Source organism: Neoarius graeffei, chromosome 1 (assembly GCF_027579695.1).
Source record: "Neoarius graeffei isolate fNeoGra1 chromosome 1, fNeoGra1.pri, whole genome shotgun sequence".
In the NCBI taxonomy this organism is placed as follows: domain Eukaryota; kingdom Metazoa; phylum Chordata; class Actinopteri; order Siluriformes; family Ariidae; genus Neoarius; species Neoarius graeffei.
The window spans coordinates 32,683,395-32,702,111 of record NC_083569.1 but is presented as its reverse complement, the minus strand read 5'-3'; the positions used below and the strand labels follow the sequence as shown (position 1 = coordinate 32,702,111).

Below are 18,717 nucleotides of genomic sequence, written 5' to 3'. Positions count from 1 at the left end.
GGGAGAGCCAAAGATATGGTTCCAATTAAACAAAGTTGTCCACGCTGCAGCACAGCACAATTAACTTTCATTTGAAAAGATATAAGGCCCATCTCGGTCCTTTAGCTCCTGACTGTGAAGGGCTGGAGCATTCAAAGTCACAATCTCTGCATGATGGTTACTATGAATTCATAATTACATGGCTGTAATGATGATTTTCATACTTCAGGCAGCTTTATGTGCCGTCCACATTGTGAGGAAAATTCCTGACATGGGAGAGATGTTCACACCTGCTGCAGGCTCCCTGCTCTCAGAGAGGAACCACGGTTAGTCTTTCTTTTCCTGGACCCTTGTATCTCCTGTTGCTGTTCCGTGATTAAGCTACAGTTTAAATATTGTTGAAATGTAAATTTTTAAATTCTGACTGTCAGGCGTTCTACACGGTGCCGTAATTCTGATCACACAGCTGTGTGATCACAACCCTGACACTCTGGAGCAGTTCCGCAAGGTATAGAAATAGCGTTTAAATAAGTTCTAGCATACTTTTGATACCTATTATAAGAATAGGGAAGATTAAAATGGAGGGTGTGTGTGATTTTTAGTTGTTGCTACTTTTTTTTGTTCCTCTTTCAGTCTGTTCCACAACTGATTCAAATAATGAAGGACCTGGTCACATCAGGTTATTCTCCAGAACACAACATAGCTGGCATCAGTGACCCTTTCTTGCAGGTCAGCTTGTACTTATTGATCACTCACTCTGCATAATAACAGACTAATTTGTTTATGCCATATGAGATACAGTCTGAGACCATCTGTGTTGGTTGCGTCTGTCTCTTTCTCTCGTAGATTCGTATTCTCAGATTGCTGAGGATTTTAGGTCACAATAATGTTGCAGCAAGTGATCTTATGAATGATCTCCTAGCACAGGTATACTACTACTAGTCAGGATAGTAAACAAACATTTTTTTTTTCATCCATTGCAAATACATTTACAGGTGGTGTTTTTTTTTTTTTAATATTTAAAATAAATATTTTATAAATCTCTTTAAGGGTTGCTGTTTACTCTTGATGTGCAGGTGGCCACTAACACAGACAGCAGTAAGACTGCAGGCAGTGCTGTGCTGTATGAAACCGTGCTCACTGTCATGGACATCAAATCAGAAAGTGGGCTCCGGGTACGCCATAATGTCTTTCACCACTGCAGACCGCTATTCCAATTTTGTTGTAGAAGGGTAATTGTGTGCTGTATATGCCAATTGGTTGGGAAGTCATATTTCCTATGATGGAATTTAGATAAGCACAATGTTATTTTATATTATTTGGGTTATGTGTCTTTCTTTCAGTGAATATTTAAGTTATTCCACAAAATCGAGTCGTACGTGAGCTGATAAATGAGGCATGTAGCACCAAGTAGGCTATAAGCCATGAGACTGAGTGGAATAATTGTTTTATTATATCCACATTCACTGGATTTTGAGAAAGGGAGCATTTTTTTTTATTTTTTGCAAATTTGATATACAAAAACTTTAGACAAAACGTCCGACAAAATAATTTCCGCTTAGAACGTAAACAAACCGGCGAAATGACAGTAGCAATTTGTGAAAAATGGTGAAATAATAATTCTTGAAAAATAAAAAATATATATACGTTCTTACCATCAAATTCTTTTTATTCCATATTTTGCGGCCGAAATGAGTTTCCTTCGCAGGGTGGCTGGGCGCTCCCTTAGAGATAGGGTGAGAAGCACAGTCACTCGGGAGGAGCTCGGAGTAGAGCCGCTGCTCCTCCACATCGAGAGGAACCAGCTGAGGTGGCTCGGGCATCTTTTTCAGATGCCTCCTGGACGCCTCCCTGGGGAGGTGTTCCAGGCATGTCCCCCCGGGAGGAGGCCCCGGGGAAGACCCAGGACACGCTGGAGGGACTATGTCTCTCGGCTGGCCTGGGAACACCTCGGTGTTCTTCCCGAGGAGCTGACCGAGGTGTCTGGGGAGAGGGAAGTTTGGGCTTCCATGCTTAGACTGCTGCCTCCGCGACCCGGTCCCGGATAAAGCGGAAGAAGACAAGACGAGACTTTGTTGCTTTTTTTTTGGGGGGGGGTTGTTTGTTCTTTAGGGTTTTTTGGCAGGTGCCAAAAAACCGACTGGGCTGGAGTGTGGAACAGGTGATTGGGGGGGGGGGGGGGGGGGTTATTTCTGTTTCTTATAAATAATTTGATAACAATTTTGGGGGTTTTGTGTTTGAGTAGAGTTTTTATTTCGTCCTTGGTTGGTTCAGCAACATGCTCTGCCATTTTGTTTTTCTCTACTCATGGTATATGAGCTGATATCCTAGTAGTAGAGTAGCCAATCAGAGCACACGATTGCTCATATCCAGTGAATGTGCATAGAATAATAGTAAATCGTAAACTTACCTGTGTTCAGTTTGTCATAAGGATTACATATCATTGAAGCAGAATTCCTCTAGTTTCCAACAGTACCAAATATGTTACTATGGCACACATTCTAGTTCACCATATTCATCTCATCTCATTATCTTTAGCCGCTTTATCCTTCTACAGGGTCGCAGGCAAGCTGGAGCCTATCCCAGCTGACTACGGGTGAAAGGCGGGGTACACCCTGGACAAGTCGCCAGGTCATCACAGGGCTGACACATAGACACAGACAACCATTCACACTCACACCTACGGTCAATTTAGAGTCACCAGTTAACCTAACCTGCATGTCTTTGGACTGTGGGGGAAACCGGAGCACCCGGAGGAAACCCACGCGGACACGGGGAGAACATGCAAACTCCACACAGAAAGGCCCTCGCCGGCCCCGGGGCTCGAACCCAGGACCTTCTTGCTGTGAGGCGACAGCGCTAACCACTACACCACCGTGCCGCCCTAGTTCACCATATTTTCTTTCAAAATTATGTACTGGTTTATATTCAATTTATCAGAGTAACTGGGTGATAATGGTATTTCTTATATAGAGTTGTATTGTGTGTGTGTGTGTGTGTGTGTGTGTGTGTGTGTGTAACAGTCTGCATATGAAGTTACGCATTGATGAAAGGGTTAATCCTTTTGGTAGGGATGCATTCAAGTATCGATCCGATATTGTGCTCATTTACTTGTACTTGTAAAAAATTTTCAGTATCAACATGCTGCACGGGACACGATATTATAACGTGAGCATAGTGGAATTTTTCACGACACAAAATGATTCTGCAATACAACTAACACGATAAAACATCTTAAACAGTAAATTCAAAATGAGTTCATTCTGCAGCAGACACAATCTTGGGGGGGGGGGGACATCTTCACACAACCCTAAGCAAGTGACAATAACTCTTATCCAGCATGTTGTTTTTGATAATCGGCCACTAACAGTCTGTGAAAATAAGCAAGTCGGACACAGTGAAAACTGATAACTTCATAGAAGCACTTTTTTCCTGAAAAACCAAACCTGCTGTTCTCCACGACAACCCTACTTGATCCAAGGTAACTAATGTAGATAGATGATGCACTTTGATTAAAATCAACTAGCTAACGTTAGAAAGAACAAGCTTAGTAGCCTAGTCAAGTCAGTTTATTTGTATAGCACTTTTAACAGCCATTGTCACAAAGCAGATTTACAAAAGTCTTTCTTTCTTTCTTGCTTGCTTGCTTGCTTGCTAGCTAGTTAACTATTCAAGGGCCTGATGGAGCCATCAAACACCCATGGCACAAGGCACGTTACTATTACATCGCAAGCAATAATTACTAATTAATTTGACAACCTTATTTAATTAAATCCAAAAAATATGCATTAGTAGCTGTCTTAAATGCATCCATATTTGGAGCATTGGGAAATACAGATGCTGGTAGAGTTCTACATCCTGCTTGTTCTAGGAAACAAGAGAGATGGAGCTTGGTGTTAGACTTAGGTATGTTCACAGCATATGGGTGGCCACTCAGTCAATCGAGTTACTCTTCCTCTGGGTGCACCCGTAGGCAATATTCTGATCAGCTCGACAGATGGCTGCAGGAAGTAATGATGGTAGAAAATAAACAGTGAAGCAATGTTTCTCCTGTGCTCCAGTGGGAAGATGCCTACCTTACAGGGGTCATCAGTGTTTAAAAGGTGGAGAGCTTTCCTCTGTAGCCTATCTAATAACTTTGGTGTCATGGTACTGGCTCCGCTCCATATTGGGGAAGCATCCTCCATATTGGGGAAGCATGAGAGGTCGAACGTAGGCCTTGTAAATGGTGATGCGAGCTTATAGGGGAAGTAAATTTATTATATGGCCTGAGATGTACATTCTCTTTGCCGTTTTTTGGCAATGCCTAATATGTTTGGGGTCCATGACAGGGTGTTGGTGACACCAAACAGGGTTTTGCTCTGCACAAGTTTCAGCATACTTTTATAAAAAAGAGAGGAGGGGTGTTTTTTTTTTAAATTATTTTATTTTATTTATTTTTTGGATTTGCTTTCTACTGATCAACTCCTCAATCTTGCTTGCATTGAAGGTGACACCAGTTGGAAGCCCAGTTTTTAATTTCATTTAAGTCACCTTGGAGACTCTCTGAACATGTGGTTCTATGACCCGGATTTTTTTTTTTTATGATAACATGGAGTGTAGAGTCATCTGTAAACGGGTGTAAATGATTTTCTAGTTGTGAAACCAGGTCATCTATGTACATTAAGAAGAGCAAGGGGCTGAGTACACTCCCTTGAGGGACACCAGCAAATAAGGGACTTGGAGATATACCCATCAAGTACCACAGCCTCTTGCCTGTTGCATAAAAAAGAAGAAATCCAGCCATGTAAGTCTCCTTGAATACCAAATGAAGTCAGCTTTACTAGAAGACCACATTGCCATACTCGATCAAAAGCTTTTTTTTTTATCTCAAGGGTAAGGACTCCTGGTTTCTTGCTTGGAATTGAGGGCATTATTCCACCACTGAGTGATGTAAGAAAGTATGTCCACTGTGGACCTTTTCTCATGGAATCCATATAGCGTGTCACAAAGATGATATTTGTGAAGATGTTTTTTGATGTGGTCTGAGATGAGGCTTTCCATGACCTTGCAAAGTATAGGCAGGAGAGATATTGGTCTGTAGTTTGAAGGGTCTTGCTTGTTTCCCTTTTTAGGCATAGCTATTAAAAGGGCAGTTTTCCAGTCTGAGGGAACAGTCTTGGTGTCAAAAGAGATCTGAAATAACTTTGCCATTGGCCTTTGTAGTGTTCAAACTGCAAAGCTTTAAGGACTTTTTTGGTCCGGAACTGCAGGGTGGAGAGGACTTTGTTGGTTTTAGAGGGCAACTTGGGAGGAATTTTGCCATTATCATCAAGGTCAGCATTAGCAGCAAAGATATTGTTCAACAGCTCAGCCTTGTCTCTGGCATTGTTGAAGATTTGCCCATCCTGTATAAGTGGAGGAATGGCAGAGAATTTTATTGCCATCAGTCATAGATTTGACAGGTTTCCAACACTGTTTATTTTCTGCTTTTTGGAGTTTCACCTCAAGATGCTGAGAGAACTGCAAGCAAGCTTGTTACATGGTATGCTGGCATTCAGGCTTTTTCATGTACACTGTCCAGGAATCTTTTGTATGCTCTTTTTGCCAGTTTTTGTTGGCTTTTTGCTTCATTTGGACTACTTTACGACACTCCTCATTAAACCAAGGTTTGTCAGAATAACGATGCTTGGTTGTCTTGGCTGGAATAAAAAAAAAAAAAGCGTTGTCCTTCACACAGGATCTTGCAGTGTTCACATCATGTTCCTTGGATAGGAAAGTCCAATCTACATCAACCAGGTAGGAGCGTATACCATCCCAGTTGGCTTTGTCATAGAACCAGACTTTGCGCTTGCTGGGTTTATTTGGTGTCAAGTCTATAGTTAGCTATGGATGATACAGCAGAGTGGTCAGAAGAACCGAGAGGAGCAATGATGGTGACAACATGGTTATTGGGGATGTAGTAAGGAAAATATCCAGTTTAGAACAGTTGCCATCTTTCCCAGTCCTAGTAGGTTCAACGACAAGTTGGTGGAATTTGTGAAGCACAGTAAACTCAAGTGCGCATTCACCATGGCCACCAGTCTTTTTGCTACCCAACCATTCTTCATGGTGGGCATTCATGTCCCCGAGAACAATGATTTCAGTTTGTGGATGAAGTTCTTGAGTAGTATCAATTTTCTTGGACGTTACATATGGAGTCGTCAGCAGATGGAGGCCTATAGACATGAAGCATAAATACCAGGCGCCCTGGAAGCTGGAGCTTAAGGCACACCATTTCGTGCTATGGGTGTTCCAAGTCAGAAGTGATGGTATCATTTATAGTAGACAATGAGTCCACTCCAACTAGAGTCATCAGGCTGGTCCCGTCTGGAGAAGGAGTAACCAGGTACTGCTAGTAGCTCTTCATCTTCTTTGCTGTCTTGGCTATGCAGAAGATGTGAGGATGGGATGTGATAAGACTATGTTCAAGATAGTCCCCTAATATTGTGAATTGATTCTGGACTGGTCCTAGATTTGGGTGAATATCTCCACAGATAAGTGAAAGAAGCATCGAAGAAATCAGAAGTAAAATCACAATTTGGTTATCATGGTCGATCCTAGCAAATGTCAGTAACAAATCAGTCCATTTCGAGGCTATTCTTACCTGTGATGAGAATAAGATGACTTGGGCTGTCAATCCAAGCCAAATATGACCGGGGCCAAAGCCACTTGTTCCTAGGACTGAAACAGGGTTACCCCCTTCACAGCCCATACGAATGCAAGCTATGGTTGTCATCCCCGGAGGGAGCCTAGCCGGCTAGGAATCAGAAGATTCTTAACCTCCCCTAAACAACACGTTTTAAACGTATGAACTAATTTTATTCCTAATAAATTTATCCCTGATGAGCAAGCCTGAGGAGACATTGGCACAGGAAAAAACTGATGACAAGAAGAAGAAACCTTTAGAGGAACCAGACTCAAAAGGGAACCTATCCTCATTTGGGTGATAATGGATAGCGTGATATTTATAAATAACTTGCTTCTGTGTCCTATATAGTCACAAAATACAATTGTGTAACCAGGAAATTCAATATAGTTTTAGCACGAATTCTATTTTGTTGAAGTTATTAACTATTCGTTGATGGAGACTTGAGTGTAAGACTGGACATGACAACTGTAGTCCTAAAGTTATCATGGCAATTTTAGTCCTCATCCATCATGGCAAAAGTGTAAGTGTCCACAGCCTCGGCTTGTATGTGCTTTTCATTGTCGCTGTGTAAATTGGGTAAATGTAAACAATGCTGAATTAAATGATCTATGACACCCCTGATCGATTAGTACAAATGGGCTACTTATTTCACTATCAATTAAAAAAAAAAAGTTATTACATTTTTCTCATATTTATTCTCACATAAAGTGTCAGTGCATCACTGGCCTTAAGTTTTCTCCCACTTGGATGATTGCATCAGAGATCTCTCTACATACTGTCTATTTTGCTTCATGCATAAGTAACCATGTGCGGTTGTGTGTTTCTTGACAGGTTCTTGCTGTGAATATTTTGGGACGGTTTCTTTTAAATAATGATCGGAATATCCGGTGAGTGCCTTTCTTTCATCTCCCTCAAATCTCAGGTTTTAGGATGCTTTCACATACACAGTGATTAGTCCATTTGAATCAAACCCAGTGATTCAAGTGATCTCAGTCCAGTTCCACATGAACTCTTGGATAGTTTGATTGCAGTGAGCAAGTGCTTTGACCATGAATGGGCAAAATTGAAGAACGTGAACTGAACATGACGTGTGTTTTGGGCGCTGAACTGAGCCTTGAGGCACAAACTGAGCCAAAAGACAGAGCTCTGGCACTGTAAAGATTCATCATGTTCTGGATATTTGGACTGAAATAAAATAAGAGCTGGATGAGATACATTATGTAATATTTATTTATTTATTTATTTATTTATTTGTGCTTGGCTTGTTTTAGTGAGCTCTGTACACACTTGACAAAGTTTTTAGTTTTTCCGTCAGTGTTTCTGAAGAATGCATGAAAGGGTCCCCCTGGCTTCCTGGTTCATTTGAAGCCAAACCCAGTAGCAAACTAACCAAAAAAATGTTGATTATGCTCTGATTCAGACTCTACAAACAACCTAATAGGTGTGAAAGCACTCTCTTGAACCAGTACAGATACCGAGGTTTCCCTGTAAGGGCAGTCAGACTTGATGTTCTGTTCTCGTTATCAGCACATGGGAATCTGATTACATTTAGATTTTTATCAGTGCATGTGGGCTAATCATAGTAATTATGCAGAACAATCAGGCCTAACAGGACCGTCTGCTTTCATCAGCTGCTTCCTTTCAGGCACCTTTTCAGGATGACTGTTGGCCTTGATTCCCATTCAGGCCTAATAGACACCTTTCATTTTTATGTTGATGTCTGAAATGGCATCAAAACACACATTTAATTTGAGCAGTTTTAATCAGCTAAAGAAAAGAGAGACAAAATTTTTTTTTTTTTTGCTTTGGTGCTAGTGGTTAAATAAAACTTTAGAATCCATTGATGAGGCGTTATATCATCACATCACCTAACTCGAGATCTCTTTTGAAATATGAGTGGTTTTTTTTTTAGTCCCTCCCCCCCTTTTTTCCCCCTTCAACTTTCTCTCCATTTACTATTCACCTGATGGATCTCTCTACGTGGTTTTTACAGCTATATATCCATGACATCACTCCAAAAGATTGTTCAGACAGATCACAATGCAGTGCAGCGACACAGGGGTACTATTGTGGACTGCCTGAAGGACCAGGATGCCTCAGTTAAACGGTAGTATCTACAAGATTTGACAGTTAGATATTCCTTTATCTTAGTTTACTCCTAGTATTCAGTTTATTATTTGTAGCGGTCTTTCTGCAAACAGTTTTTAGCTATCCATTATCGTAAGTACCATATGCTTGTTAAACAAGTCTTAAGTGTGTCTAAGGATAATCTTTTTGTCTTCTCATTTCCAGTCGTGCTTTAGAGCTTTCCCTAGCTTTAGTGACCGCAGCAAACATTCGCACCATGATGAAAGAGCTTCTCGCCTTCCTCTGCACCTGTCCACCAGAACTTCGAGCAAGCACAACATCTGGCATATTCAACACTGCTGAAAGGTTCTGTTCCACCACAAGCGTTCTCCTCATGTACAATACTTTGCACATGTGCCACTGAATGCCATGCACCAGGGTCTTGCTGAATACGTCTCTCTGTTTAGAGCTTAGTATGTCTTTGTGTTCACAATGAGAGCTCTGGGAAAAGCTACTCTCTCTTAATTTTGTGAATACATACAACTTTTTCTTTGTGTTCAGTGTGCCAGCCTGTGCCCAACTGTGTCACAATGGCAGAACACAGGTGCTGGACAACACTAGGTCTCTCTCTGTGTCTCTATCAGGTATGCACCATCTCAGCGCTGGCACATCGACACCATCCTGCATGTCCTCATCACGGTAAATCTCCTTGCAATCCTGTTCCATTCACCTCAGGTCCAGCTTTTTATTTTATCCCCCGCTGGCCGAAAGGCCTGAAGGGGGATTATGTCATGGCGATTTCCGTCTGTCAGTCCATCCCGGGAAGGGTGCTCGCATTCTGAAATCAACTCCTCTTACAATTTTTGGAGGAATTTCACAAAACTTGACAAGAGGCATTGTTATACAGTGGTGCTTGAAAGTTTGTGAACCCTTTAGAATTTTCTATATTTCTGCATAAATATGACCTAAAACAACATCAGATTTTCACACAAGTCATAAAAGTAGATAAAGAAAACCCAGTTAAACAAATGAGACAAAAATATTATACTTGGTCATTTATTTATTGAGGAAAATGATTCAATATTACATATCTGTGAGTGGCAAAAGTATGTGAACCTCTAGGATTAGCAGTTAATTTGAAGGTGAAATTAGAGTCAGGTGTTTTCGATCAATGGGATGACAATCAGGTGTGAGTGGGCACCCTGTTTTATTTAAAGAACAGGGATCTATCAAAGTCTGATCTTCACAACACATGTTTGTGGAAGTGTATCATGGCACGAACAAAGGAGATTTCTGAGGACCTCAGAAAAAGCGTTGTTGATGCTCATCAGGCTGGAAAAGGTTACAAAACCATCTCTAAAGAGTTTGGACTCCACCAATCCACAGTCAGACAGATTGTGTATAAATGGAGGAAATTCAAGACCGTTGTTACCCTCCCCAGGAGCGGTCAACCAACAAGGATCACTCCAAGAGCAAGGCGTGTAATAGTTGGCGAGGTCACAAAGGACCCCAGGGTAACTCTTAAGCAACTGAAGGCCTTTCTGACATTGGCTAATGTTCATGAGTCCACCATCAGGAGAACACTGAACAACAAATGGTGTGCATGGCAGGGTTGCAAGGAGAAAGCCACTGCTCTCCAAAAAGAACATTGCTGCTCATCTGCAGTTTGCTAAAGATCACGTGGACAAGCCAGAAGGCTATTGGAAAAATGTTTTGCGGACAGATGAGACCAAAATACAACTTTTTGATTTAAATGAGAAGCGTTATGTTTGGAGAAAGGAAAACACTACATTCCAGCATAAGAACCTTATCCCATCCAGGCCTAGAAATTCTTTTTTTTTTTTTTCACCAGCCAGCCGGACTAGTTACCTTCCAAAGTAACTCGCCAAACAGAAAATCAACTCGCCAAAATTTGTTCATGTATGAATTTTACTTCTGTCAAAAATAACACAAAAGAGAGTAGTTACCATTGTTCATGACTAATGTGCATTTATTTCAAGACCCGAGTATTTTGATACTGTTGTTAAATACATAAATGAGAACAACACAGAGCACCATAATATAATATCAGCAAATAATAATATATTGGAAAACTTGGCAACTTGGTGTATGAGTATTCAAAACAAATATACTTACTATCATGACTATAGCACCCAAAATATGTCAAACATGCTTTCTGTATTTAACCATTTGAGAGAGAAAGCATTTGGAGTTTCATATTGACTAGGAATCAACTTGAAAAAAATTATTCCATAAAAATCGTATCGCAGCCAAGGCCTACCCTGCTCCCACGTTTGCTTATAAGTCCTTTGTCGTTTCTCCTTCTTGTACGCTTTACCGGTGGCCTTTTTCTCCTCTTCAGACCGAGGTCGCTTTGTCCCTGTCTCTGGCGGTTTCTGTACACCTTTCAGAAAATTCCACATCGCAACGTAGCTTTGGCAGATGTAGATGTAAACAACAACAAAAACACATGTTTAAATGGGCGATAATGTGGCCACATCTATTGAATTTGATAACGTGATTACCGTGATATTCGACGAGATGCGTTATATGCATGCGCAGTAGTGAAAAAACCGACAGCCTGAATCGTACACGATGTGATTTCGGAATTCTTCGGTATTTTCCGTCCTGCCGATAAACACATCGATTAACACAGACACAGCACACGCTTAATACGTGGTGGCTTTAGTTGACGGTGTGTCTGAATCTTCGCTTCATATATATTTTTTATTTTCAACTAGCCAGCCAGGCTGGCTAGTGACCGGAATTACCCGCCAAATGACAAATTAAGTCGCCTCGGGCGACCAGACCACCGCGAATTTCGAGCTGTGCCATCTGTGAAACATGGTGGTGGTAGTATCGTGGTTTGGGCCTGTTTTGCTGCATCTGGGCCAGGATGGCTTGCCATCATTGATGGAACAATGAATTCTGAATTATACCAGCGAATTCTAAAGGAAAATGTCAGGACATCTGTCCATGAACTGAATCTCAAGAGAAGGTGGGTCATGCAGCAAGACAACGACCCAAAGCACACAAGTCGTTCTACCAAAGAATGGTTAAAGAAGAATAAAGTTAATGTTTTGGAATGGCCAAGTCAAAGTCCTGACCTTAATCCAATCAAAATGTTGTGGAAGGACCTGAAGTGAGCAGTTCATGTGAGGAAACCCACCAACATCCCAGAGTTGAAGCTGTTCTGTATGGAGGAATGGGCTAAAATTCCTCCAAGCCGGTGTGCAGGACTGATCAACAGTTACCGGAAACGTTTAGTTGCAGTTATTGCTGCACAAGGGGTCACACCAGATACTGAAAGCAAAGGTTCACATACTTTTGCCACTCACAGATATGTAATATTGGATCATTTTCCTCAACAAATAAATGACCAAGTATAATATTTTTTGTCTCATTTGTTTAACTGGGTTCTCTTTATCTACGTTTAGGACTTGTGTGAAAATCTGATGTTTTAGGTCATATTTATGCAGAAATATAGAATATTCTAAAGGGTTCACAAACTTTCAAGCACCACTGTATGTCAGTAGTACGCATAGTTATTTTGTTCAATTCGGTCGCATTTTACCAGAGTTGTGGCTTTTGATTAACAACCTTGTACTTTCACAATTTCATGAAGGTGTGCTTGCCTTCTGACATCAACTCCTCTCACAATTTTTGGACGAATTTCTTGAAGCTTGGCAAAAGCCCTTGTTATATGACGGTAATACGCATATTGCGATTTTTAATTTCGTTTGTGAAACTTTTTCCAGAGTTTTGACCTTTGATTAAATAACAATATCATGAGGGTGTACATTCTTCTGAAATCAACTCCTCTCTCAGTTTGTAGAAGAATTTCACCAAACTTGGCAAAAGGCTTTGTTATATGACAGTTATACGTATATTGAAATTTTGTTTAATTTGGGCAAATTTTACCAGAGTTATGCCCTTGATTATTTACAAACTTGTACTTTGGCAATTTCATCAAGGTGTGCTTGCTTTCTTAAATCAATTTCCCTCACAATTTTTATTATCCCCCGCTGGCCAAAAGGCCCGAAGGGGGATTATGTCGTGGCGATGTCTGTCCATCCCAGGAAGGGTACTCACCTTCTGAAATCAACTCACCATTTTTGGAGGAATTTCACGAAACTTTACAAGAGGCATTGCTATATGTTGGTAATACGCCTATTGCAATTTTGTTCAATTCAGTTGCATTTTACCAGAGTTATGGCATAGTTGCCAGCGGGGGATGTTGTGCTCTCAGAGCACTCTTGTTTTTGTTGTCGTTGTTTCTCCTTCAAATATCACAAGGCTGTGAAATTACCCATTATATCTATTATACATGTGTTTGTTTTAATTTTGTACTTTGATACTTCATAGTGTATTTCTAATGTTCTTTGTATTCATTCAGGCAGGGAGTGATGTGAGAGATGAGACGGTACCCAACCTAGTTCAGCTCATTGCTACAACATCCAAGCTTCACTGCTACACAGTTCATAAACTTTACAGAGCACTAATTAGAGACATTTCACAGGTAAGGATGAAACATGCCATGTCTATGTTGCAGACATGCTAAATTTGATACCTTTTGCATGGGGGTTCTGGATGCTCCCAATTGGTGAAACAGAAAAGGTGTTTGCCTGATTTGTCTTATGATCACAAGTTTGACTCCCAGTGACAGTAGCCATCAGTGGCTGGGAGCCAACTGGCAAAAATTGGCCACATTTTCTAGGTGAGAGGGAAGGTATTGCTCTCTTGCAGCTATCAGTCACAGAGACACTAGTGAGTAATGTGCATATGAGTGCTCTTGTATGCAGAAGAGGGTAGGTAGCACTTTCCTCTGAGTGTAATATGCTGCCCTGTGACGCAACAGTTCAAAAAGATGTATTTGGCTGGCTGGTGGGTGGATGTGGACGGGTAATCCAACAGGTGAGAAATGAGGTAAAATAAAAAATAATTAAAAAAAAAAGTACAAAAGTCTTTTCCCAATAAAAAAAAACAAAAACACAAAGTAGCCAATCAGCATATGAATCTGAAATGAATGACAATTGTGTAGGTGTTTTGAACTTTCTGATGTTAATTAGCACCCCTGGAAGCCCTGCCCTGTTCCTCCCATCTCACGTACGCAATGTTTCAGCCTTTCTTTATCTGAAGTTAACAGCTTAAGTAACCCTGTAGTTAACGATATAACTGTATCAGATCAGCAATTAGAATGTTTTACTCCCCTTAGACAAATCGAACTAATTTCATTAATCTCTGTATCAAAATCCTCAACTTGGGTACTAGATCCCTTACCTACGTGACTAATCAAACAGATAATACCTGAAGTAATTGAACCGCTTCTAAAAAAAATAAATTCATCTCTTAGGATTGGCTATGCACCTAAATCCTTTAAACTAACAGTTATCAAACCCCTGATTAAAAAACCTGACCTCGATCCCTGTCAGCTGTCCAGTTATCGGCCAATATCAAACCTCCCCTTTATCTCCAAGATCCGAGAAAAAGCTGTCACACAACGGTTATGCTCATACAGTGGCATGCCAAAGTTTGGGCACCCTTACTGAAAATGTCTGTTACTGTTAAGTGAGCAGAAGATGAACTGATCACCAAAAGGCATAAAGGTAAAGACGACACATTTCAGCGTTTTCTGCAAGATTTGTGTATTTTTGTTTTGTACAGTTGGAGAGTGAAAAAAGTAAAGGAACACCATGCGAAAGTTTGGGCACCCCAATACATTTGAGTTCTCAGGTAACTTTTACCAAGGTTCCAGACCTTTAATTAGCTTATTGAGCTGTGGCTTGGTCAAATTGTTTGTTAGGAAAGGTCAGATGATGCAGATTTCAAAGCTGTATAAATTCTCTGACTCCTCAAACTTGTCCTCAAACTTATCAACAGCCATGGGCTCCTCTAAGCAACTCCCTCGCATTCTGAATAAAATAATTGATGCTCACAAAGCAGGAGAAGGCTACAAGAACGTAGCAAAGTGTTTTCAGGTAGCTGTTTCCTCAGATTGTGATGTTATTAAGAAATGGCAGTTAACAGAAACAGTGGAGATCAAGGTGAGGTCTGGAAGATGAGGAAAACTTTCTGAAAGAACTGCTCATTGGATTGCTATAAAGGCAAATAAAAACCCCTGTTTGACTGCAAAAGACCTTCAGAAAGATTTAGCAGACCCTGGAGTGGTGGTGCACTGTTCTACTATGCAGAGACACCTGAACAAATATGACCTTCATGGGAGAGTCATCAGAAGAAAACCTTTCCTGCGTCCTAGCCACAAAATTCAGCGTCTGAAGTTTGCAAATGAACATCTAAATAAGCCTGATGCATTTTGGAAACAAGTCCTGTGAACTGATGAAATCAAAATAGAACTTTTGGGCCACAATGTGCAAAGGTATGTTTGGAGAAAAAAGGGTGCCAAATTCCAGGAAAAGAACACCTCCAACTCTGAAGCATGGGTGTGGATCGATCATGCTTTGGGGTTGTGTTGCAGCCAGTGGCACAGGGCACATTTCATTGGTCGATGGAAGCATGGATTCAAATAAATACCAGCAAATTCTGGAAGCAAACATCACGTACATATATTAATACGTATGGGCGCTGTGTGAGATGGCTGCCTCTCCAGTAGCTCTGTAGTTTTTAGCTCTTTAAACCTCTTTCTTTTTTTTCTCCACCTTTTTTAACTTTTCTGCTCTTCTTACAAAGACATAGTGCATTTTACTATATAACATGGATATATTTAACTTTAACACGCAACCAGGAGCCAGTTTTCTCACTTATTCGAGAGAGGAGCTGTTGACCCTGAAAACAATGGGATGAGCCAGGATACGACACCCCATCCCGGCTGAGCTGAGGAAACCCAGGGGCTGCAAGGCTGGAGTTAAGCTAAAGGCTAGGCTAGCAGACAACCAGCAGTGCTACAAACCCTCCGTTATCATGGGGAATGTGAAGTCGCTGCTGAATAAAGTCAATGAGCTTTCCGCTCTGAACAACCAGCGGCTTTACTGGGAGAGCAGCTTATTTATCTTTACGGAGACATGGCTAACACACCTTGTACTGGATGCTAACGTGGACCTGCGGGGATTCACTGCTGTGAGAGCCGACAGAGACACTAACACATGCGGGAAAAGCAAAGGTGGGGGACTCATCATTGATGTGAACAACCACTGGTGTAACCCGGGACATATCTCCGTAAAGACAGTTTTATGTTCCCCGGGCTTGGAGCTGCTAACCGTTAGCCTGCGGCCATATTATCTGCCGAGGGAGTTCAGTCACGTGATCACCATCTGTGTTTACCTCCCTCCGAGGGCAGACGCAGCCGCTGCATGTGAGAGGATTCACTCAGTCACAGCAAGGCTGCAGACACAGCACCCTGAGGCATTTATCATCATTTCTGGGGACTTTAATCATGCTACTTTGGACTCTACTTTGGCTGTTTTTTAACAGGCTGTGGATTGTCCAACAAGGAACAACAGGACAATTGACTTGCTGTATGCTAATGTGAGGGATGCATACAGAGTCACACCCCTCCCCCCACTAGGGAAGCCTGACCACAACCTGGTTCTTCTACAGCCGAAGTACACCCCCCTGGTTCAAAGGCAGCCTGCAACAACTAGCTCCATCAGGAGGTGTTCCCCTGAAATGGAAGATGCCCTCAGGGACTGTTATGACATCACGGACTGGGATGTGCTGCTTAGCCCACACTGTGAGGACATAGAGGGGCTGACACACTGTCTGACAGATTACCTTAACTTCTGTGCAGACGTGGTCTCCCCCGCTAAGACTGTACGGTGTTACCCTAATAACAAGTCATGGGTAACACAAGAAGTCAAAGCTGTCCTCAACAGGAAGAAGGCCACCTTCAGGAGCAGGGATAGGGAGGCAATGAAAGCAGGACAGCAGGAGGTGAAATGCTGTGTGAGGGAAGCTAAGGACAGCTACAGGAAAAAGGTGGAGCAGAAGCGGAAGGAGAACAGCATGAGGGAGGTCTGGGAAGGTGTGAAAACCATCACAGGCCACAATACAAAGACCTGAATCATTGAGGGGACAGTGGAGAGGGCGAATGAGTTGAATGACTGACTGACTTTTTCAGTCGGTTCAACCAGCCCACGTCCCCCCCACCCTCTCCCTCACTGCAGCAATCTCTCCTTCTTCCCTCAACACACCTCCTCCCAGCCGTCACAGCAGCCTCCTCCCCCACCTCAACATAGACTCCTCCATGCATTACTGCAGACCAGGTCAGAGGTCAACTGAGGAAGCTTCACCCCAGGAAAGCAGCAGGCCCGGCAAGGTGTGTCCCTGACTACTAAAGACCTGCGCTGCTGAACAGGGTGAACCACTCTAACACATCTTCAACCTCAGCCTGCAGCTGGGGAGAGTGCCCACCCTCTGGAAGACCTCATGTATCGTTCCAGTTCCCAGAAAGAATCGGCCCAGCGAGCTGAACAACTTCCAACCGGTGGCGCTCACTTCACATCTGATGAAGACGTTGGAGCGGCTCTTCCTCACCCTCCTCAGACCCCAGGTACAACATGCCCAGGACTGCAGTTTGCGTACTGGGCAGGTGTTGGTGTGGAAGACGCCATCCTCTACCTGCTACACCGAGCCCATTTGCATCTGGATAAGGGAAATGGCACAGTGAGGATCCTCTTCTTGGACTTCTCAAGTGCCTTCAACACCATCCAGCCCCTATTGCTTCAGGACAAACTGAACAGGATGCGAGTGGACTCCTGCCCGGTCACCTGGATCTCCAGCTACCTCACTGACAGGCTGCATTACGTCAAGCTGAAGGACATCACGTCTGACACTGTGATTAGCAGCACCGGAGCACCCCAGGGCACAGTGCTGGCCCCTCTTCTCTTCACCCTGTACACCACCGACTTCTGCTACAACTCTGAGCTGTGTCACATTCAGAAGTTTGCCGATGATAGAGCCATTGTTGGGTGTATCAGTGATGACAGAGAGAAGGAGTATAGGAGCCTGGTATAGGACTTTGCTGTGTGGTGCAACAGGAACCATTTGCAGCTCAACACCTCGAAGACCAAGGAGCTGGTCATTGACTTTCGGAGGTCCAGACCAAGGTCACGACCAGTTCTGATCGAGGGAGTTGAGGTGGAGGCTGTGGATTCCTATAAGTACCTCGGGCTGTGGCTGGATAGCAAGCTGGACTGGACTTGCAACACCAAACACTTATACAGGAAGGGACCAAGCAGGCTATACTTCCTTAGGAGGCTGCGGTCCTTTAACATCTGCAGGAAACTCCTGTGGATGTTCTATCAGTCTGTGGTCGCCAGTGTCCTGTTTTACACTGTGGTGTGCTGGGGGGGCAGCACATCCAAGAAGGACACATCCAGGCTGGACAAACTGATCAGGCGGGCCGGCTCTGTGGTCGGCATGAAGCTGGACTCTCTGGTGATGGTGGCAGAGAAGAGGTCTATGGACGATGCCAGTCACCCTCTGCACACAGTCATCAGCAACCAGAGGAGCCTGTACAGTGACAGAATGCTCCTTCCCAAGTGCAGGACGAACAGACTCAAAAGCTCCTTTGTCCCTCACGCCATCAGACTGTACAACTCCTCTCTGGGGGGGAGGAGGGGGTAACAGGAGGACAGAGGACGGGAAGGAGCAGTAGCCTAGCCTAACAATAAGCAATACCAGACAATGTGCAATATAAAGTGCAATATCTCTCCTGCTGCCCCCTTCCCTTTTTTCCCCTCTCCTCTCTCTCCCCCCTTCCTCTCTTTCCCATATCTTATTCTTTTTATATTTGTACAGTATATGTAAATACTTAATTTATCTAGAAGTTTTTCTCTGTTTCTTTTCTCTGTTTATCTGTAATGATGCTGCTGGAATCTTTATTGATCCATTTGGGAGGGTTCCCTCAGGGAAATTAAGTTTTATCTAATCTAATCTAAAAGTTGAAGTTAAAAAGAGGATGGGTCCTACAATAAGACGATGATCCAAAACAAACCTCAAAATCTACAATGGAATACCTCAAGAGGCACAAGCTGAAGGTTTTG

At 42.6% G+C, this 18,717-nt stretch overlaps 1 protein-coding gene across 1 annotated transcript in view; it reads left to right on the top strand.

The window, feature by feature from the left end:
* The window catches only part of ap1g2 (adaptor related protein complex 1 subunit gamma 2), a 50,650-nt gene that overhangs the window by 18,937 nt on the left and 12,996 nt on the right, over window positions 1-18,717 (top strand). Inside the window, exons 5-14 of the mRNA XM_060931065.1 lie at window positions 209-305; window positions 411-487; window positions 613-708; window positions 826-906; window positions 1,056-1,154; window positions 7,481-7,536; window positions 8,643-8,756; window positions 8,942-9,082; window positions 9,361-9,415; window positions 13,113-13,235. Coding sequence (XP_060787048.1) covers window positions 209-305; window positions 411-487; window positions 613-708; window positions 826-906; window positions 1,056-1,154; window positions 7,481-7,536; window positions 8,643-8,756; window positions 8,942-9,082; window positions 9,361-9,415; window positions 13,113-13,235 — 939 coding nt within the window. The remainder of the gene's footprint in view (window positions 1-208; window positions 306-410; window positions 488-612; window positions 709-825; window positions 907-1,055; window positions 1,155-7,480; window positions 7,537-8,642; window positions 8,757-8,941; window positions 9,083-9,360; window positions 9,416-13,112; window positions 13,236-18,717) is intronic.